The sequence below is a fragment of the Lissotriton vulgaris genome, unplaced genomic scaffold (genome assembly GCF_964263255.1).
Source record: "Lissotriton vulgaris unplaced genomic scaffold, aLisVul1.2 SCAFFOLD_11251, whole genome shotgun sequence".
NCBI classification, from domain to species: domain Eukaryota; kingdom Metazoa; phylum Chordata; class Amphibia; order Caudata; family Salamandridae; genus Lissotriton; species Lissotriton vulgaris.
The window spans coordinates 14,336-36,599 of NW_028253700.1; the positions used below are offsets into that span (position 1 = coordinate 14,336).

Genomic DNA, 22,264 nt, shown 5'->3' on the forward strand with positions numbered 1-22,264 from the left:
CCTTTTCCTGTAACTGTACAGGGGTTAAACACACTCTGTTGTGTATGTGATTTGGTGGGTTTTCACACATCTAGGCAGGGGTGATTCCTGCAATCTTACCCTGCGCGGAGCTCCATAACCCTGGGTAGAAGGTACAACTTCACCCCCTTGAAGATTAGCACCTCCAAATGTCGCACGATTCATGAAAACTGCTGCCTGGAGGCTGGAGGTAGGCCCAAGGCCTTGCAGGCCTTTTCCTGTTACTGCAAAGGAGTTACATACACTTTGCTGAGTATGTAAAGTGCTTTGTTTTCATACCTCCATCTAGGGGTGACAACTGAAATCTTACCCTGCGAGGAGCTCCATAACCCTGGGTAGAAGGTACAACTTCATCCCCTTGAAGCTTAACAGCTCCAAATGTCACAAGTATCAGTAAAACTGGTGCCTGGATGCTGCAAGTAGGCCCAAGGCCTTGCAGGCCTTTTCCTGTTACTGCAAAGGAGTTACATACACTTTGCTGAGTATGTAAAGTGCTTTCTTTTCATACCTCCATCTAGGGGTCAAATCTGAAATCTTACCCTGCGAGGAGCTCCATCACCCTGGATAGAAGAGACAACTTCATCCCCTTGAAGCTAAACTCCTCCAAATGTCACAAGATTCATCAAAACTGGTGCCTGGATGCTGTAAGTAGGCCCAAGGCCTTGCAGGCCTTTTCCTGTAACTGCAAAGTAGTTAAACACACTTTGCTGAGTATGTGAAGTGTTTTCTTTCAACACCTCCAGCTAGGGGAGACATCTGAAATCTTACCCTGCGCGGAGCTCCATAACCCTGGGTAGAAGGTACAACTTCATCCCCTTGAAGCTTAACACCTCCAAATGTCACAAGTTTCAGTAAAACTGCTGCCTGGAGGCTGGACGTTGGCCCAAGGCCTTGCAGGCCTTTTTGCCGTAACTGCAAAGGAATTAAATACACTTTGCTGAGTATATGAAGTGCTTTGTTTTCAAACCTCTAGCTAGGGGTGACATCTGAAATCTTACCCTGCGCGGAGCTCCATAACCCTGGGTAGAAGGGACAACTTCATCCCCTTGAAGCTTAACACCTCCCAATGTCACAAGTATCAGTAAAACTGCTGCTTGGAGGCTGGAGGTAGGACCAAGGCCTTGCAGACCTTTCCCTGTAACTGAAGAGGGGTTAAATACACTTTGTGGTGTCTGAGATGTCATGGTTATTCACACATCCAGGCAGGGGGGATACCTGAAATCTGACCCTGCGCAGAGCTCCATCACCCTGGGTAGAAGAGACAACTTCATCCCCTTGAAGCTAAACTCCTCCAAATGTCACAAGATTCATCAAAACTGGTGCCTGGATGCTGTAAGTAGGCCCAAGGCATTGCAGGCCTTTTCCTGTAACTGCAAAGTAGTTAAACACACTTTGCTGAGTATGTGAAGTGTTTTCTTTCAACACCTCCAGCTAGGGGAGACATCTGAGATCTTACCCTGCGCGGAGCTCCATAACCCTGGGTAGAAGGGACAACTTCATCCCCTTGAAGCTCAACACCTCCAAATGTCACAAGTCTCAGTAAAACTGGTGCCTGGATGCTGGAAGTAGGCCCAAGGCCTTGCAGGACTACCCCGATACTGTGAAGGGGTCAAATACACTTTATTGGGCATGTGAAGTGTTTTTATTTAACACCTCCAGCCATGGGTGAAACTTGAAAACTTACCCTGCACTGTGCTCCATAAGCCTGGGTAGAAGGTGTGACTTTCCCCCCTTGAAGGTTAACACCTCCAAATGTCACAAGATTCATTAAAACTGCTGCCTGAAGGCTGGAGGTAGGCCCAAGGCCTTGCAGACTTTTCCCTGTACTGTAAAGGGGTTAAATACAGTTTGTGGTGTCTGAGATGTGTTGGTTATTCACACATCCAGGCAGGGGTGATACCTGAAATCTTACCCTGTCCCGGAGCTCCGTAACCCTGGGTAGAAAGTACAACTTCATCCCCTTGAAGGTTAACACCTCCAAATGTCACAAGAATCAGTAAAACTGTTGCCTGGAGACTGTAAGTAGTGACAAGGCCTTGCAGGCCTTTTCCTGGAACTGCAAAGGAGTTTAATACACTTTGCTGAGTGTGTGAAGTGTTTTGTTTCAACACCTCCAGCTAGGGGTGAAATCTGAAATCTTACCCTGCCTGGAGCTCCATAACCCTGGGTAGAAGGTACAACTTCATCCCCTTGAAGCTTAACACCTCCAAATGTCACAAGTATCAGTAAAACTGGTGCCTGGATGCTGGAAGTAGGCCCAAGGCCTTGCAGGCCTTTTCCTGTAACTGCAAAGGAGTTAACTACACTTTGCTGAGTATATGAAGTGGTTTGTTTTCAAACCTCCATCTAGGGGTGAAATCTGAAATCTTACCCTGCCCGGAGCTGCATAACCCTGGGTAGAAGGTACAACTTCATCCCCTTGAAGCTTAACACCTCCAAATGTCACAAGATTCACTAAAACTGCTACCTGGAGGCTGGAGGTAGGCCCAAAGCCTTGCAGACCTTTCCCTGTAACTGTTCAGGGGTTAAATACACTCTGTTGTGTATGTGACTAGTTGGGTTTTCACACATCTAGGCAGGGGTGATACCTGCAATCTTACCCTGCGCGGAGCTCCATAACCCTGGGTAGAAGCGACAACTTCATCCCCTTGAAGCTTAACACTTCCAAATGTCCCAAGTATCAGTAAAACTGCTGCCCGGAGGCTGGAGGTTGGCCAAAGGCCTTGCAGGCCTTTTCCTGTTACAGCAAAGGAGTGACATACATTTTGCTGAGTATGTAAAGTGCTTTCTTTCAAACGTGCAGCTAGGGGTGAAATCTGGAATCGTACCCTGTGCGGAGTTCCATAACCCTGGGTAGGAGGTACAACTTCATCCCCTTGAAGCTTAACACCTCCAAATGTCACAAGTATCAGTAAAACTGGTGCCTGGGTGCTGCAAGTAGGCCCAAGGCCTTGCAGGCCTTTTCCTGTTACTGCAAAGGAGTTAAATACACTTTGCTGAGTATGTAAAGTGCTTTCTTTTCAAAGGTGCAGCTAGGGGTGTAATCTGGAATCTTACCCTGCACGGAGCTCCATAACCCTGGGTAGAAGGTACAACTTGATCCCCTTGAAGCTTAACACCTCCAAATGTCACAGGATTCATTAAAACTGCAGCCTGGAGGCAGGCCCAAGGCCTTGCAGGCCTTTTCCTGTTACTGCAAAGGAGTTACATACACTTTGCTGAGTATGTAAAGTGCTTTGTTTTCATACCTCCATCTAGGGGTGACAACTGAAATCTTACCCTGCGAGGAGCTCCATAACCCTGGGTAGAAGGTACAACTTCATCCCCTTGAAGCTTAACACCTCCAAATGTCACAAGTATCAGTAAAACTGGTGCCTGGATGCTGCAAGTAGGCCCAAGGCCTTGCAGGCCTTTTCCTGTTACTGCAAAGGAGTTACATACACTTTGCTGAGTATGTAAAGTGCTTTCTTTTCATACCTCCATCTAGGGGTCAAATCTGAAATCTTACCCTGCGAGGAGCTCCATCACCCTGGGTAGAAGGTACAACTTCATCCCGTTGAAGCTTAACACCTCCAAATGTCACAAGTTTCAGTAAAACTGCTGCCTGGAGGCTGGAGGTTGGCCAAAGGCCTTGCAGGCCTTTTTGTCGTAACTGCAAAGGAATTAAATACACTTTGCTGAGTATATGAAGTGCTTTGTTTTCAAACCTCTAGCTAGGGGTGACATCTGAAATCTTACCCTGCGTGGAGCTCCATAACCCTGGGTAGAAGGGACAACTTCATCCCCTTGAAGCTTAACACCTCCCAATGTCACAAGTATCAGTAAAACTGCTGCTTGGAGGCTGGAGGTAGGACCAAGGCCTTGCAGACATTTCCCTGTAACTGTAGAGGGGTTAAATACACTTTGTGGTGTCTGAGATGTGATGGTTATTCACACATCCAGGCAGGGGGGATACCTGAAATCTGACCCTGCGCGGAGCTCCATCACCCTGGGTAGAAGAGACAACTTCATCCCCTTGAAGCTAAACTCCTCCAAATGTCACAAGATTCATCAAAACTGGTGCCTGGATGCTGTAAGTAGGCCCAAGGCCTTGCAGGCCGTTTCCTGTAACTGCAAAGTAGTTAAACACACTTTGCTGAGTATGTGAAGTGTTTTCTTTCAACACCTCCAGCTAGAGGAGACATCTGAAATCTTACCCTGCGCGGAGCTCCATAACCCTGGGTAGAAGGGACAACTTCATCCCCTTGAAGCTCAACACCTCCAAATGTCACAAGTCTCAGTAAAACTGGTGCCTGGATGCTGGAAGTAGGCCCAAGGCCTTGCAGGACTACCCCGATACTGTGAAGGGGTCAAATACACTTTATTGGGCATGTGAAGTGTTTTTCTTTAACACCTCCAGCCAGGGGTGAAACATGAAAACTTACCCTGCACTGAGCTCCATAAGCCTGGGTAGAAGGTGTGACTTCCTCCCCTTGAAGCTTAACACCTCCAAATGTCACAAGATTCATTAAAACTGCTGCCTGAAAGCTGGAGGTAGGCCCAAGGCCTTGCAGACTTTTCCCTGTAACTGTAAAGGGGTTAAATACAGTTTGTGGTGTCTGAGATGTTTTGGTTATTCACACATCCAAGCAGGGGTGATACCTGAAATCTTACCCTGCGCGGAGCTCCGTAACCCTGGGTAGAAGGTACGACTTCATCGCCTTGAAGGTTAACGCCTCCAAATGTCACAAGAATCAGTAAAACTGTTGCCTGGAGACTGTAAGTAGTGACAAGGCCTTGCAGGCCTTTTCCTGGAACTGCAAAGGAGTTTAATACACTTTGCTGAGTGTGTGAAGTGTTTTGTTTCAACACCTCCAGCTAGGGGTGAAATCCGAAATCTTACTCTGCCTGGAGCTCCATAACCCTCGGTAGAAGGTACAACTTCATCCCCTTGAAGCTTAACACCTCCAAATGTCACAAGTATCAGTAAAACTTGTGCCTGGATGCTGCAAGTAGGCCCAAGGCCTTGCAGGCCTTTTCCTGTTACTGCAAAGGAGTTACATACACTTTGCTGAGTATGTAAAGTGCTTTCTTTTCATACCTCCATCTAGGGGTCAAATCTGAAATCTTACCCTGCGAGGAGCTCCATAACCCTGGGTAGAAGGTACAACTTCATCCCCTTGAAGCTTAACACCTCCAAATGTCACAAGTTTCAGTAAAACTGCTGCCTGGAGGCTGGAGGTTGGCCCAAGGCCTTGCAGGCCTTTTTGCCGTAACTGCAAAGGAATTAAATACACTTTGCTGAGTATATGAAGTGCTTTGTTTTCAAACCTCTAGCTAGGGGTGACATCTGAAATCTTACAATGCGCGGAGCTCCATAACCCTGGGTAGAAGGGACAACTTCATCCCCTTGAAGCTTAACACCTCCCAATGTCACAAGTATCAGTAAAACTGCTGCTTGGAGGCTGGAGGTAGGACCAAGGCCTTGCAGGCCTTTCCCTGTAACTGTAGAGGGGTTAAATACACTTTGTGGTGTCTGAGATGTGATGGTTATTCACACATCCAGGCAGGGGGGGATACCTGAAATCTGACCCTGCGCGGAGCTCCATCACCCTGGGTAGAAGAGACAACTTCATCCCCTTGAAGGTTAACACCTCAAAATGTCACAAGTATCAGTAAAACTGGTGCCTGGATGCTGGAAGTAGGCCCAAGGCCTTGCAGGCCTTTTCCTGGCACTGCAAAGGAGTTAACTACACTTTGCAGAGTATATGAAGTGGTTTGTTTTCAAACCTCCATCTAGGGGTGAAATCTGAAATCTTACCCTGCGCGGAGCTCCATAACCCTGGGTAGAAGGTACAACTTCATCCCCTTGAAGCTTAACACCTCCAAATGTCACAGGATTCACTAAAACTGCTGCCTGGAGGCTGGGGGTAGGCCCAAGGCCTTGCAGACCTTTCCCTGTAACTGTACAGGGGTTAAATACACTCTGTTGTGTATGTGACTATTTGGGTTTTCACCCATCTAGGCAGGGGTGATACCTGCGATCGTACCCTGCGCGGAGCTCCATAACCCTGGGTAGAAGCTACAACTTAATCCCCTTGAAGCTTAACACTTCCAAATGTCACAAGTATCAGTAAAACTGGTGCCTGAATGCTGGAAGTAGGCCCAAGGCCTTGCAGGCCTTTTCCTGTTACAGCAAAGGAGTGACATACATTTTGCTGAGTATGTAAAGTGCTTTCTTTTCAAACGTGCAGCTAGGGGTGAAATCTGGAATCGTACCCTGTGCGGAGCTCCATAACCCTGGGTAGGAGGTACAACTTCATCCCCTTGAAGCTTAACACCTCCAAATGTCACAAGTATCACTAAAACTGGTGACTGGATGCTGCAAGTAGGCCCAATGCCTTGCAGGCCTTTTCCTGTTACTGCAAAGGAATTAAATACACTTTGCTGAGTATGTAAAGTGCTTACTTTTCATACCTCCATCTAGGGGTGAAATCTGAAATCTTACCCAGTGCGGAGCTCCATAACCCTGGGTAGAAGGTACACTGTCATCCCCTTGAAGCTTAACACCTCCAAATGTCACAAGATTCATTAAAACTGCTGCCTGGAGGCTGGAGGTAGGCCCAAGGCCTTGCAGACTTTTCCCTGTAACTGTAAAGGGGTTAAATACAGTTTGTGGTGTCTGAGAAGTGTTGGTTATTCACACATCCAGGCAGGGGTGATACCTGAAATCTTACCCTGCGCAGAGCTCCATAAAACTAGGTAGAAGGTACAACTTCATCCCCTTGAAGCTGAACACCTCCAAATGTCACAAGATTCATTAAAACTGCTGCCTGGAGGCTGGAGGTAGGCCCAAGGCCTTGCAGACCTTTCCCTGTAACTGTAATGGGGTTAAATACACTTTGTGGTGTCTGAGATGTGTTGGTTATTCACACATCCAGGCAGGGGTGATACCTGAAATCCTACCCTGCGCGGAGCTCCGTAACCCTGGGTAGAAGGTACAACTTCATCCCCTTGAAGGTTAACACCTCCAAATGTCACAAGTATCAGTAAAACTTGTGCCTAGATGCTGGAAGAAGGCCCGAGGCCTTGCAGACCTTTCCCTGTAACTGTACAGGGGTTAAATACACTCTGTTGTGTATGTGACTAGTTGGGTTTTCACACATCTAGGCTGGGGTGATACCTGCAATGTGACCCTGCGAGGAGCTCCATAACCCCGGGTAGAAGCTACAACTTCATCCCCTTGAAGATTAACACTTCCATATGTCACAAGTATCAGTAAAACTGGTGCCTGAATGCTGGAAGTAGGCCCAAGGCCTTGCAGGCCTTTTCCTGTTACTGCAGAGGAGTTACACACATTTTGCTGAGTATGTAAAGTGTTTTCTTTTCGAACGTGCAGCTAGGGGTGAAATCTGGAATCGTACCCTGTGCGGAGCTCCATAACTCTGGGTAGAAGGTACAACTTCATCCCCTTGAAGCTTATCACCTCCAAATGTCACAAGATTCATTAAAACTGGTGCCTGGAGGCTGGAGGTAGGCCCAAGGCCTTGCAGACCTTTCCCTGTAACTGTACATGGGTTTAATATACTCTGTTGTGTCTGAGATGTGTTGGGTTTTCACACATCCAGGCAGGGGTGATACCTAAAATCTTACCCTGCGCGGAGCTCCATAACCCTGGGTAGAAGGTACAACGTCATCCCCTTGAAGCTTAACACCTCCAAATGTCACAAGATTCATTAAAACTGGTGCCTGGAGGCTGGAGGTAGGCCCAAGGCCTTGCAGACCTTTCCCTGTAACTGTACAGGGGTTAAATACACTTTGTGGTGTCTGAGGTGTGTTGGTTATTCACACATCCAGGCGGGGGTGATACCTGAAATCTTACCCTGCGCGGAGCTCCATAACCCTGGGTAGAAGGTACAACTTCATCCCCTTGAAGCTTAACACCTCCAAATGTCACAAGTATCAGTAAAACTGGTGCCTGGATGCTGGAAGTAGGCCCAAGGCCTTTCAGGCCTTTTCCTGTAACTGCAAAGGAGTTACATACACTTTGCTGAGTATGTCAAGTGCTTTGTTTTCATACCTCCATCTAGTGGTGAAATCTGAAATCTTACCCTGCGAGGAGCTCCATAACCCTGGGTAGAAAGTACAACTTCATCCCCTTGAAGGTTAACACCTCCAAATGTCACAAGAATCAGTAAAACTGTTGCCTGGAGACTGTAAGTAGTGACAAGGCCTTGCAGGCCTTTTCCTGGAACTGCAAAGGAGTTTAATACACTTTGCTGAGTGTGTGAAGTGTTTTGTTTCAACACCTCCAGCTAGGGGTGAAATCTGAAATCTTACCCTGCCTGGAGCTCCATAACCCTGGGTAGAAGGTACAACTTCATCCCCTTGAAGCTTAACACCTCCAAATGTCACAAGTATCAGTAAAACTGGTGCCTGGATGCTGGAAGTAGGCCCAAGGCCTTGCAGGCCTTTTCCTGTAACTGCAAAGGAGTTAACTACACTTTGCTGAGTATATGAAGTGGTTTGTTTTCAAACCTCCATCTAGGGGTGAAATCTGAAATCTTACCCTGCCCGGAGCTGCATAACCCTGGGTAGAAGGTACAACTTCATCCCCTTGAAGCTTAACACCTCCAAATGTCACAAGATTCACTAAAACTGCTACCTGGAGGCTGGAGGTAGGCCCAAAGCCTTGCAGACCTTTCCCTGTAACTGTTCAGGGGTTAAATACACTCTGTTGTGTATGTGACTAGTTGGGTTTTCACACATCTAGGCAGGGGTGATACCTGCAATCTTACCCTGCGCAGAGCTCCATAACCCTGGGTAGAAGCGACAACTTCATCCCCTTGAAGCTTAACACTTCCAAATGTCCCAAGTATCAGTAAAACTGCTGCCCGGAGGCTGGAGGTTGGCCAAAGGCCTTGCAGGCCTTTTCCTGTTACAGCAAAGGAGTGACATACATTTTGCTGAGTATGTAAAGTGCTTTCTTTCAAACGTGCAGCTAGGGGTGAAATCTGGAATCGTACCCTGTGCGGAGTTCCATAACCCTGGGTAGGAGGTACAACTTCATCCCCTTGAAGCTTAACACCTCCAAATGTCACAAGTATCAGTAAAACTGGTGCCTGGGTGCTGCAAGTAGGCCCAAGGCCTTGCAGGCCTTTTCCTGTTACTGCAAAGGAGTTAAATACACTTTGCTGAGTATGTAAAGTGCTTTCTTTTCAAAGGTGCAGCTAGGGGTGTAATCTGGAATCTTACCCTGCACGGAGCTCCATAACCCTGGGTAGAAGGTACAACTTGATCCCCTTGAAGCTTAACACCTCCAAATGTCACAGGATTCATTAAAACTGCAGCCTGGAGGCAGGCCCAAGGCCTTGCAGGCCTTTTCCTGTTACTGCAAAGGAGTTACATACACTTTGCTGAGTATGTAAAGTGCTTTGTTTTCATACCTCCATCTAGGGGTGACAACTGAAATCTTACCCTGCGAGGAGCTCCATAACCCTGGGTAGAAGGTACAACTTCATCCCCTTGAAGCTTAACACCTCCAAATGTCACAAGTATCAGTAAAACTGGTGCCTGGATGCTGCAAGTAGGCCCAAGGCCTTGCAGGCCTTTTCCTGTTACTGCAAAGGAGTTACATACACTTTGCTGAGTATGTAAAGTGCTTTCTTTTCATACCTCCATCTAGGGGTCAAATCTGAAATCTTACCCTGCGAGGAGCTCCATCACCCTGGGTAGAAGGTACAACTTCATCCCGTTGAAGCTTAACACCTCCAAATGTCACAAGTTTCAGTAAAACTGCTGCCTGGAGGCTGGAGGTTGGCCAAAGGCCTTGCAGGCCTTTTTGTCGTAACTGCAAAGGAATTAAATACACTTTGCTGAGTATATGAAGTGCTTTGTTTTCAAACCTCTAGCTAGGGGTGACATCTGAAATCTTACCCTGCGTGGAGCTCCATAACCCTGGGTAGAAGGGACAACTTCATCCCCTTGAAGCTTAACACCTCCCAATGTCACAAGTATCAGTAAAACTGCTGCTTGGAGGCTGGAGGTAGGACCAAGGCCTTGCAGACATTTCCCTGTAACTGTAGAGGGGTTAAATACACTTTGTGGTGTCTGAGATGTGATGGTTATTCACACATCCAGGCAGGGGGGATACCTGAAATCTGACCCTGCGCGGAGCTCCATCACCCTGGGTAGAAGAGACAACTTCATCCCCTTGAAGCTAAACTCCTCCAAATGTCACAAGATTCATCAAAACTGGTGCCTGGATGCTGTAAGTAGGCCCAAGGCCTTGCAGGCCGTTTCCTGTAACTGCAAAGTAGTTAAACACACTTTGCTGAGTATGTGAAGTGTTTTCTTTCAACACCTCCAGCTAGAGGAGACATCTGAAATCTTACCCTGCGCGGAGCTCCATAACCCTGGGTAGAAGGGACAACTTCATCCCCTTGAAGCTCAACACCTCCAAATGTCACAAGTCTCAGTAAAACTGGTGCCTGGATGCTGGAAGTAGGCCCAAGGCCTTGCAGGACTACCCCGATACTGTGAAGGGGTCAAATACACTTTATTGGGCATGTGAAGTGTTTTTCTTTAACACCTCCAGCCAGGGGTGAAACATGAAAACTTACCCTGCACTGAGCTCCATAAGCCTGGGTAGAAGGTGTGACTTCCTCCCCTTGAAGCTTAACACCTCCAAATGTCACAAGATTCATTAAAACTGCTGCCTGAAAGCTGGAGGTAGGCCCAAGGCCTTGCAGACTTTTCCCTGTAACTGTAAAGGGGTTAAATACAGTTTGTGGTGTCTGAGATGTTTTGGTTATTCACACATCCAAGCAGGGGTGATACCTGAAATCTTACCCTGCGCGGAGCTCCGTAACCCTGGGTAGAAGGTACGACTTCATCGCCTTGAAGGTTAACGCCTCCAAATGTCACAAGAATCAGTAAAACTGTTGCCTGGAGACTGTAAGTAGTGACAAGGCCTTGCAGGCCTTTTCCTGGAACTGCAAAGGAGTTTAATACACTTTGCTGAGTGTGTGAAGTGTTTTGTTTCAACACCTCCAGCTAGGGGTGAAATCCGAAATCTTACTCTGCCTGGAGCTCCATAACCCTCGGTAGAAGGTACAACTTCATCCCCTTGAAGCTTAACACCTCCAAATGTCACAAGTATCAGTAAAACTTGTGCCTGGATGCTGCAAGTAGGCCCAAGGCCTTGCAGGCCTTTTCCTGTTACTGCAAAGGAGTTACATACACTTTGCTGAGTATGTAAAGTGCTTTCTTTTCATACCTCCATCTAGGGGTCAAATCTGAAATCTTACCCTGCGAGGAGCTCCATAACCCTGGGTAGAAGGTACAACTTCATCCCCTTGAAGCTTAACACCTCCAAATGTCACAAGTTTCAGTAAAACTGCTGCCTGGAGGCTGGAGGTTGGCCCAAGGCCTTGCAGGCCTTTTTGCCGTAACTGCAAAGGAATTAAATACACTTTGCTGAGTATATGAAGTGCTTTGTTTTCAAACCTCTAGCTAGGGGTGACATCTGAAATCTTACAATGCGCGGAGCTCCATAACCCTGGGTAGAAGGGACAACTTCATCCCCTTGAAGCTTAACACCTCCCAATGTCACAAGTATCAGTAAAACTGCTGCTTGGAGGCTGGAGGTAGGACCAAGGCCTTGCAGGCCTTTCCCTGTAACTGTAGAGGGGTTAAATACACTTTGTGGTGTCTGAGATGTGATGGTTATTCACACATCCAGGCAGGGGGGGATACCTGAAATCTGACCCTGCGCGGAGCTCCATCACCCTGGGTAGAAGAGACAACTTCATCCCCTTGAAGGTTAACACCTCAAAATGTCACAAGTATCAGTAAAACTGGTGCCTGGATGCTGGAAGTAGGCCCAAGGCCTTGCAGGCCTTTTCCTGGCACTGCAAAGGAGTTAACTACACTTTGCAGAGTATATGAAGTGGTTTGTTTTCAAACCTCCATCTAGGGGTGAAATCTGAAATCTTACCCTGCGCGGAGCTCCATAACCCTGGGTAGAAGGTACAACTTCATCCCCTTGAAGCTTAACACCTCCAAATGTCACAGGATTCACTAAAACTGCTGCCTGGAGGCTGGGGGTAGGCCCAAGGCCTTGCAGACCTTTCCCTGTAACTGTACAGGGGTTAAATACACTCTGTTGTGTATGTGACTATTTGGGTTTTCACCCATCTAGGCAGGGGTGATACCTGCGATCGTACCCTGCGCGGAGCTCCATAACCCTGGGTAGAAGCTACAACTTAATCCCCTTGAAGCTTAACACTTCCAAATGTCACAAGTATCAGTAAAACTGGTGCCTGAATGCTGGAAGTAGGCCCAAGGCCTTGCAGGCCTTTTCCTGTTACAGCAAAGGAGTGACATACATTTTGCTGAGTATGTAAAGTGCTTTCTTTTCAAACGTGCAGCTAGGGGTGAAATCTGGAATCGTACCCTGTGCGGAGCTCCATAACCCTGGGTAGGAGGTACAACTTCATCCCCTTGAAGCTTAACACCTCCAAATGTCACAAGTATCACTAAAACTGGTGACTGGATGCTGCAAGTAGGCCCAATGCCTTGCAGGCCTTTTCCTGTTACTGCAAAGGAATTAAATACACTTTGCTGAGTATGTAAAGTGCTTACTTTTCATACCTCCATCTAGGGGTGAAATCTGAAATCTTACCCAGTGCGGAGCTCCATAACCCTGGGTAGAAGGTACACTGTCATCCCCTTGAAGCTTAACACCTCCAAATGTCACAAGATTCATTAAAACTGCTGCCTGGAGGCTGGAGGTAGGCCCAAGGCCTTGCAGACTTTTCCCTGTAACTGTAAAGGGGTTAAATACAGTTTGTGGTGTCTGAGAAGTGTTGGTTATTCACACATCCAGGCAGGGGTGATACCTGAAATCTTACCCTGCGCAGAGCTCCATAAAACTAGGTAGAAGGTACAACTTCATCCCCTTGAAGCTCAACACCTCCAAATGTCACAAGATTCATTAAAACTGCTGCCTGGAGGCTGGAGGTAGGCCCAAGGCCTTGCAGACCTTTCCCTGTAACTGTAATGGGGTTAAATACACTTTGTGGTGTCTGAGATGTGTTGGTTATTCACACATCCAGGCAGGGGTGATACCTGAAATCCTACCCTGCGCGGAGCTCCGTAACCCTGGGTAGAAGGTACAACTTCATCCCCTTGAAGGTTAACACCTCCAAATGTCACAAGTATCAGTAAAACTTGTGCCTAGATGCTGGAAGAAGGCCCGAGGCCTTGCAGACCTTTCCCTGTAACTGTACAGGGGTTAAATACACTCTGTTGTGTATGTGACTAGTTGGGTTTTCACACATCTAGGCTGGGGTGATACCTGCAATGTGACCCTGCGAGGAGCTCCATAACCCCGGGTAGAAGCTACAACTTCATCCCCTTGAAGATTAACACTTCCATATGTCACAAGTATCAGTAAAACTGGTGCCTGAATGCTGGAAGTAGGCCCAAGGCCTTGCAGGCCTTTTCCTGTTACTGCAGAGGAGTTACACACATTTTGCTGAGTATGTAAAGTGTTTTCTTTTCGAACGTGCAGCTAGGGGTGAAATCTGGAATCGTACCCTGTGCGGAGCTCCATAACTCTGGGTAGAAGGTACAACTTCATCCCCTTGAAGCTTATCACCTCCAAATGTCACAAGATTCATTAAAACTGGTGCCTGGAGGCTGGAGGTAGGCCCAAGGCCTTGCAGACCTTTCCCTGTAACTGTACATGGGTTTAATATACTCTGTTGTGTCTGAGATGTGTTGGGTTTTCACACATCCAGGCAGGGGTGATACCTAAAATCTTACCCTGCGCGGAGCTCCATAACCCTGGGTAGAAGGTACAACGTCATCCCCTTGAAGCTTAACACCTCCAAATGTCACAAGATTCATTAAAACTGGTGCCTGGAGGCTGGAGGTAGGCCCAAGGCCTTGCAGACCTTTCCCTGTAACTGTACAGGGGTTAAATACACTTTGTGGTGTCTGAGGTGTGTTGGTTATTCACACATCCAGGCGGGGGTGATACCTGAAATCTTACCCTGCGCGGAGCTCCATAACCCTGGGTAGAAGGTACAACTTCATCCCCTTGAAGCTTAACACCTCCAAATGTCACAAGTATCAGTAAAACTGGTGCCTGGATGCTGGAAGTAGGCCCAAGGCCTTTCAGGCCTTTTCCTGTAACTGCAAAGGAGTTACATACACTTTGCTGAGTATGTCAAGTGCTTTGTTTTCATACCTCCATCTAGTGGTGAAATCTGAAATCTTACCCTGCGAGGAGCTCCATAACCCTGGGTAGAAGGTACAACTTCATCCGCTTGAAGCTTAACACCTCCAAATGTCACAAGTATCAGTAAAACGGGTGCCTGGATGCTGGAAGTAGGCCCAAGGCCTTGCAGGCCTTTTCCTGGCACTGCAAAGGAGTTAACTACACTTTGCTGAGTATATGAAGTGGTTTGTTTTCAAACCTCCATCTAGTGGTGAAATCTGAAATCTTACCCTGCGAGGAGCTCCATAACCCTGGGTAGAAGGTACAACTTCATCCCCTTGAAGCTTAACACTTCCATATGTCACAAGTATCAGTAAAACTGGTGCCTGAATGCTGGAAGTAGGCCCAAGGCCTTGCAGGCCTTTTCCTGTTACTGCAGAGGAGTTACATACATTTTGCTGAGTATGTAAAGTGTTTTCTTTTCGAACGTGCAGCTAGGGGTGAAATCTGGAATCGTACCCTGTGCGGAGCTCCATAACTCTGGGTAGAAGGTACAACTTCATCCCCTTGAAGCTTAACACCTCCAAATGTCACAAGATTCATTAAAACTGCAGCCTAGGGGCTGGAGGTAGGCCCAGGGCCTTGCAGACCTTTCCCTGTAACTGTACATGGGTTTAATATACTCTGTTGTGTCTGAGATGTGTTGGGTTTTCACACATCCAGGCAGGGGTGATACCTAAAATCTTACCCTGCGCGGAGCTCCATAACCCTGGGTAGAAGGTACAACGTCATCCCCTTGAAGCTTAACACCTCCAAATGTCACAAGATTCATTAAAACTGGTGCCTGGAGGCTGGAGGTAGGCCCAAGGCCTTGCAGACCTTTCCCTGTAACTGTACAGGGGTTAAATACACTTTGTGGTGTCTGAGGTGTGTTGGTTATTCACACATCCAGGCGGGGGTGATACCTGAAATCTTACCCTGCGCGGAGCTCCATAACCCTGGGTAGAAGGTACAACTTCATCCCCTTGAAGCTTAACACCTCCAAATGTCACAAGTATCAGTAAAACTGGTGCCTGGATGCTGGAAGTAGGCCCAAGGCCTTTCAGGCCTTTTCCTGTAACTGCAAAGGAGTTACATACACTTTGCTGAGTATGTCAAGTGCTTTGTTTTCATACCTCCATCTAGTGGTGAAATCTGAAATCTTACCCTGCGAGGAGCTCCATAACCCTGGGTAGAAGGTACAACTTCATCCGCTTGAAGCTTAACACCTCCAAATGTCACAAGTATCAGTAAAACGGGTGCCTGGATGCTGGAAGTAGGCCCAAAGCCTTGCAGACCTTTCCCTGTAACTGTTCAGGGGTTAAATACAATTTGTGGTGTCTGAGATGTGTTGGTTATTCACACATCCAGGCAGGGGTGATACCTGAAATTTTACCCTGCGCGGAGCTCCGTAACCCTGGGTAGAAGGTACAACTTCATCCCCTTGAAGGTTAACACCTCAAAATGTCACAAGTATAAGTAAAACTGGTGCCTGGATGCTGGAAGTGGCAGATAAGAGAAGCTCGTAGGTGACAGGGTGGTGGCCCTTAAAAGAGCCGTTGTGGTGGTGGTTCGGGTCGGTCGCCTTAGGCCCTCTCGCCTCGGATGCGACGGGCCAGCTGGATGTCCTTGGGCATGATGGTCACCCTCTTGGCGTGGATGGCGCACAGGTTGGTGTCCTCGAAGAGCCCGACCAGGTAGGCCTCGCTGGCCTCCTGCAGGGCCATGACGGCGGAGCTCTGGAAGCGCAGGTCGGTCTTGAAGTCCTGGGCGATCTCCCTCACCAAGCGCTGGAAGGGCAGCTTGCGGATGAGGAGCTCGGTGGACTTCTGGTAGCGGCGGATCTCGCGGAGAGCCACGGTGCCGGGCCGGTAGCGGTGAGGCTTCTTGACTCCGCCGGTGGCAGGCGCGCTCTTGCGGGCTGCCTTGGTGGCCAGCTGCTTGCGGGGCGCTTTGCCGCCGGTGGACTTGCGGGCTGTCTGCTTGGTGCGGGCCATGGCGGGAGCGGTCTCTCTCAGCGACGAGCGAGGAAGAATGGCGTCTACCGGGGAAAGAGCCCGATTTATTGCCTCACAGACGGAGGGCTGCTCTGGTTGGCTGAAGAGACCGCCTGAGGTGTGCAACGATTGGTTACTGACCTGGAGGCTGCAGTCTAACTGTCCAATGAGCTGTGGATCAAAGAGAACCCTCCGGTTGGATGATGCACGTTGGAGCCGGAGCCGGAGCCCGCGCCTCGGCCAGCCTTTGTCACCGTGTCCGTCCATCCACTTGTAGTCAGGCGGACGACTCGACCCCGGTAAACCCGGAGAGGAGTTCGAGATGTCATAAGCACACTCCCCTTGGTCACCCTGGAACACTCCCCCGTTACCTGCGCTCTTATTGAAAGTTCACAATCGTCTGCTTTATGCAGACACTATATCGAGGCTGCCCGGGTACAGTGAAAGCACCAACACACACACGTTTATAAATAACAAGCCAAGGTCTTATGACTCCCAGACCCCCTTTTTACCCGCCCCTGCTCACCCTGGAACACTCCCCCGTTACCTGCGCTCGATTGAAAGTTCACAATCGTCTGCTTTATGCCGACACTATTTCGAGTCTGGCCGGGTACAGTGAAAGCACAGAGACACACACGTTATTGCACATGTATTATAAACGGAGGTCTTATAACTCCCAGACCCCCTTATTTTCTATGTTATACCGATTTCAATCCACGCAGCACCGAAAGAGCTGTGTATATGTCCAAGATCACACGCGGCACTCGCGTGTGGAAAGGTGCGCTGTGGATGTATTGTGCTGTTTATTTTGAGAAGTGGGGCATTGGGTGGGTGCAAAGGTGGGGATGAACACGCTCTCTTCTAGACAGGGTGGTGGCCCTTAAAAGAGCCGTTGTGTTTGCAGTGTCTCGGTGCAAGCCTTACTTCTTCTTGGGCGCTGCCTTTTTGGGCTTCGCTGCTTTGGGCTTGGCTGCCTTGGGTTTGACTACCTTGGCAGGGCTTTTCTTGGCTACTTTGGGCTTCGCCGCCTTGGCTTTCGCTGGGCTCTTGGCAGCCTTCTTGGCGGGGGCAGCCTTGGGCTTCTTGGGGCTCTTGGCTGCTGCTGGCTTCTTGACCTTCTTCGGGCTCTTCTTGACCCCCGCGGGAGCCTTTTTGGGCTTCTTGGCGGCAGGGGCAGCTTTCTTGGCCGCTGGCTTCTTGGTCTTGGCGGCTGACTTCTTGGCCGCCTTCTTGCCCTCCAGCTGCTTCTTATTCACCTTGAAAGATCCGGAGGCCCCGGTGCCCTTCAGCTGGGCTAGGGCGCCTTTGCTGACCAGGCTCTTGAGGGAGACCTTAACGCGGCTCTTGTTCTTGTCCGCATCGTAGCCGGCGGCGGTCAGCGCTTTCTTCAGGGCCACCAGGGAGACTCCCTTCCTCTCGGCCGAGGCGGTCACGCACTTCAATATCAGATCGGACACGCTGGGACCGGAAGGCTTCTTGGCCTTGGAGGCTCCCGCTGCTTTCTTCTGCTTCTTCTTGGGGGCGACCTCAGCGGGAGGAGCCGCGGCGGCTGGAGCGGTTTCTGCCATTGCACTACAAGTCTCGACGCTGACGCTGTCACAGAAAAGAAATGTACCTCCCAGCCCGAGCCCCATGCATATATAGGGAGGAGCCAGCCCCTGATTGGTCCCGAGGAGAGAGGGCTGTGCGAGGCGCCCTCGGCTCTCTGCTCCGAGCTGACTTTTGTGTTTCCTACCACCGGAGTATCTAAGTTTTAAAGCACAATCAGTTAAACATATGCTAACATGAACACATGTAAAGAAGCCCAGCTTCAGCCCCTTCCCGTGCCCACCCCCGTTTCAGCCCACCCCGTCCTCAGAAGCTTGCCATCCGTCGTGAATCTCTGCCCTCCCCCGATGGCTGACGCCTCCGTGCCTGGATTCCCGGTCTCCGGGCCCCTTTTCCCCGGTGCACCCTCGCGCTCTGAGGCCGGGAGCGGCGGCCCGCGGGCGGGAGGGGCCTCCTGCAGGCAGCGGGCCCTGTGGCGTCACAATGGGGCTCCAGGGTCAGAGGGGAGCGCGTTCTGGAACGGGCCGAAGTAACACAGGGCCCCGGCGGCCGTGCGCGGGGAGCAGAGACAACGCCAGGGAGACCCGGCCCGGGGGCCAGGGGGGGCCCTCGCCGAGCGCCTGCACCCTCGGCTGTGGCACCCATGGCTGGGGGGGGGGGGGGGGGGGGGGGGGTCGGGTCGGGGGACTTTTACAAGCAGCGGGGCACGGTCCGGCATCAAGATTCACTGGCATCACAAGGCGGCTGCGCGCTGGTAGCTTCACATGCAGGCAGAGGGCATTTACTGCCAAGCACCGAGCTGGAGGAGACGGGGGCGCACTAAACATAATAAACACACAGTGACACAATTGAGGCAGGCGGCCGAGTTAGACCTACATGTTTAATGGCCCCCAGAGTGAGAGCAGAGGGTATGAATGCACCTGAAATGGTGACCCCAGTACCTGCATGGAGGCCCTATGGTGAGCTGATTTTTACAGCTGGACTTAGGTTTACATCTCAGGTGACATCTTTGGACGGGACCCGACCATAGCAACGCGGTCAAAACACCGCCGTACATTTCGATTGCTGCATTTACAACGCAAGTCTTTTCCACGACTTGCACGGGAGGGCGCTCTAGACTCAGGAATAGGGCGATTTACTATTTCAACACCTTCCCTACCTTACTTAGGCTGGAGTTGGAATAGTAAATCATACCATTCCTAAGTGTAGAGCGCCCTCCCGTGCAAGTCGTGGAAAGCCCCTAAAACAGCAATGTAATGTACCGCAATCTAATTGTTACATCCTACATCCCACAGTACAGAGTGGGGCCTTTGACTATCACTGTTGTATTGAGCTCGATGGCTGGGGTGGGGACCACTCCTGAATCAAATGGTATGTCAAGAGTGCGACCTGTGCCCACAAATCAGATTCTGCGCCTGGCAGCCTGATTGAGGTCTACTGCTAATTACAGGTTTTCGCCTTATATGTAGGTAGGGGACAAAAAAAAACACTTCACATAGTCCAAAACGTACATGAACACCATTCACAGTTTCAGATCTTAGCCTTCAGGTACCCTGGCCCATCCCTAGCTTCCAGGAACCTCTTTAAGTAATATATCTGACACTACGAGGTTTCCCGAATAAAGGGGACAAAGTCAGTCCTTCTACCCAGAGATATGGAGCTCCGCACATGGAAAGATTTCACGTCTTTCCCTGGGATGGAGGTGTAAGAATAAAATTCTTCACATGGCCCAAAACTGAACAAAAAACCCAGTCACCATATCAGAATAGAGCCTTCAGGGCACTGGGGCATTTCTAGCCTCCAGGGACCCGCTTTAGTGATATTTGTGACATTATGAGGTTTTCAGATTCAAGGGCGCTAAGTCACTCTTTCTACCCAGGGATTTGGAGCTCCACGCAGGGTAAGATTCAAGATTTGCCTCACGGGTGGAGGTGAAGAAATGAAAACACTTCACCTAGCCTAAAAGGTACATGCACCCATTTGAAATATCAGGCCTTGGCCTGCAGAGACATGGGCACATTTTTATCCACCAAACACACGTTTTAATGATAATTGTGAAATTATGATGTGCCCCTCTGCAAGGGGACAATGGCACTCCTTCTACCCAGAACTACGGAGCTCGGCATAGGGTAAGATTTCTGCCTTTCCCCTTGGATTTGAGGGAAGTGTTTTACTTCTCCTGCGATCTCCCCCTGTGCGTAGTTCCATAGCCCTGGGTAGACGGAGCAACTGTATCCCTTTGAAGATTAACATCTCCAAATGTTACAGGTATCAGAAAAACTGGTGCCTGGGGGCTGGAAGTAGTCCCAATGCCTTGCAGGCCTTTCCTGATACTGTGAAGGGGTGAAATACACTTTATTGGGCATGTGAAGTGTTTTGCTTTAACACCTCCAGCCAGGGGTGAAACCTGAAATCTAACCCTGCGCTGAGCTCCATAACCCTGGGTAGAAGGTGCGACTTCATCCCCTTGAAGTTGAACACCTACAAATGTCACAAGTATCAGTAAAACTGGTGCCTGGAGGCTGGAAGTAGGCCCAAGGCCTTGCAGGCCATTCCTGACACTGTGAAGGGGTGAAATACACTTTATTGGGCATGTGAAGTGCTTTGCTTTAACACCTCAAAACAGGGGTGAAACCTGAAATCTTACCCTGCGCTGAGCTCCATGACCCTGGGTAGACAGTGTGACTTCATCCCCTTGTAGCTCAACACCACCAAATGTCCCAGGTATCAGTATAACTGGTGCCAGGAGGCTGGAAACAGACCCAGTGCCTTGTAGGCCTTGCTCTGACACTGTAAAGGAGTTAAATACACTTGTTTGGTGTTTGGTATGTGTTCTTTTTTCACACCTCCAGCCTGGGGTGAAACCTGAAATCTTACCTTGCGCGGAGCTCCATAACACTGGGTAGAAGGTGCAACTACATCCCCTTGAGGCTGAACACCTCCAAATGTCACAAGTTTTACAACAACAGGCGCCTGGAGGCTGGAAACAGGCACAAGGCCATGCAGGCCTTTTCCTGATACTGTAAAGGAGTGAAGTACACTTTATTGAGCATGTGAAGTGTTGTGCTTTATCAGCTCCAGCCAGGGGAATAACCTGAAATCTTACCCTGCGCTGAGCTCCTTAACCCTGGATAGAAGGTGTGACTTCTTCCCCTTGAAGCTTAACACCACTAAATGTCACAGGTATCAGTACAATTGGTGCCTGGAGGCTGGAAGTAGGCCCATGGCCTTGCAGACCATTCCTGATACCGTAAAGGGGTTAAATACACTTTGTTGTGTATGTGATGTGTTGGGTCTTCACACATCTAGGCAGGGGTGATACCTGAAATCTTACCCTGCGCGGAGCTCCATACCCCTGGGTAGAAGGTACGACTTCATCCCCTTGAAGGTTAACACCATCAAATCTCACAAGTATCAGTAAAACTGGTGCCTGGATGCTGGAAGTAGGTCCTAGGCCTTGCAAGACTACCCTGATACTGTGAGGGGGTGAAATACACTTTATTGGGCATGTGAAGTGTTTTTCTTTAACACCTCCAGCCAGGGGTGAAACCTGAAAACTTACCCTGCGCGGAGCTCCATAACCCTGGGTAGAAGGTGCGACTTCATCCCCTTGAAGCTGTGCACCTCCAAATGTCACAAGGATCACAAAAACAGTGCCTGGAGGCTGGAAACAGGAACAAGGCCATGCATGCCTTGTCCTGATACTGTAAAGGGGTGTAATACACTTTAATGACCATTTTAATTGTTTTCTATTCACACCTGCAGACAGGGGGGCAAACCTGAAATCTTACCCTGCGCGGAGCTCCATACCCCTGGGTAGAAGGTGCGACTTCATCCCCTTGAAGTTTAACACCACCAAATGTCACAGGTATCAGTAAAACTTGTGCCAGGAGGCTGGAAGTAGGTCCTAGGCCTTGCAAGACTACCCTGGTACTGTGAAGGGGTGAAATACACTTTGTTGGGCATGTGAAGTGTTTTGCTTTACCACCTCCAGCCAGGGGTGAAACCTATAATCTCACCCTGCGCGGAGCTCCATAACCCTGGGTAGAAGGTGTAACTTCATCCCCTTGAAGCTGAACACCTCCAAATGTCACAAGTATCACAAAAACAGGTGCCTGGAGGCTGGAAGTAGGCCCAAGGCCTTGCAGGCCATTCCTGACACTGTGAAGGGGTGAAATACACTTTATTGGGCATGTGAAGTGCTTTGCTTTAACACCTCAAAACAGGGGTGAAACCTGAAATCTTACCCTGCGCTGAGCTCCATGACCCTGGGTAGACAGTGTGACTTCATCCCCTTGTAGCTCAACACCACCAAATGTCCCAGGTATCAGTATAACTGGTGCCAGGAGGCTGGAAACAGACCCAGTGCCTTGCAGGCCTTGCTCTGACACTGTAAAGGAGTTAAATACACTTGTTTGGTGTTTGGTATGTGTTCTTTTTTCACACCTCCAGCCTG

General features: G+C 49.2%; 2 protein-coding genes across 2 annotated transcripts; both read right to left on the bottom strand.

The window, feature by feature from the left end:
* Window positions 1-15,832: 15,832 nt before the first annotated feature.
* On the bottom strand, window positions 15,833-16,300 carry LOC147660882 (histone H3). Its single transcript, XM_086951452.1, has one exon. The coding sequence runs from the start codon at window positions 16,258-16,260 to the stop codon at window positions 15,850-15,852; it is 411 nt and encodes a 136-aa protein (XP_086807578.1). The 5' UTR covers window positions 16,261-16,300; the 3' UTR covers window positions 15,833-15,849.
* An 838-nt stretch (window positions 16,301-17,138) lies between these two features.
* Window positions 17,139-17,966, bottom strand: LOC147660883 (histone H1.11R-like). Its single transcript, XM_086951449.1, has one exon. It carries the CDS (start codon window positions 17,892-17,894, stop codon window positions 17,181-17,183), a length of 714 nt encoding a protein of 237 aa, XP_086807575.1. The 5' UTR covers window positions 17,895-17,966; the 3' UTR covers window positions 17,139-17,180.
* Between the last annotated feature and the right edge of the window lie 4,298 nt (window positions 17,967-22,264).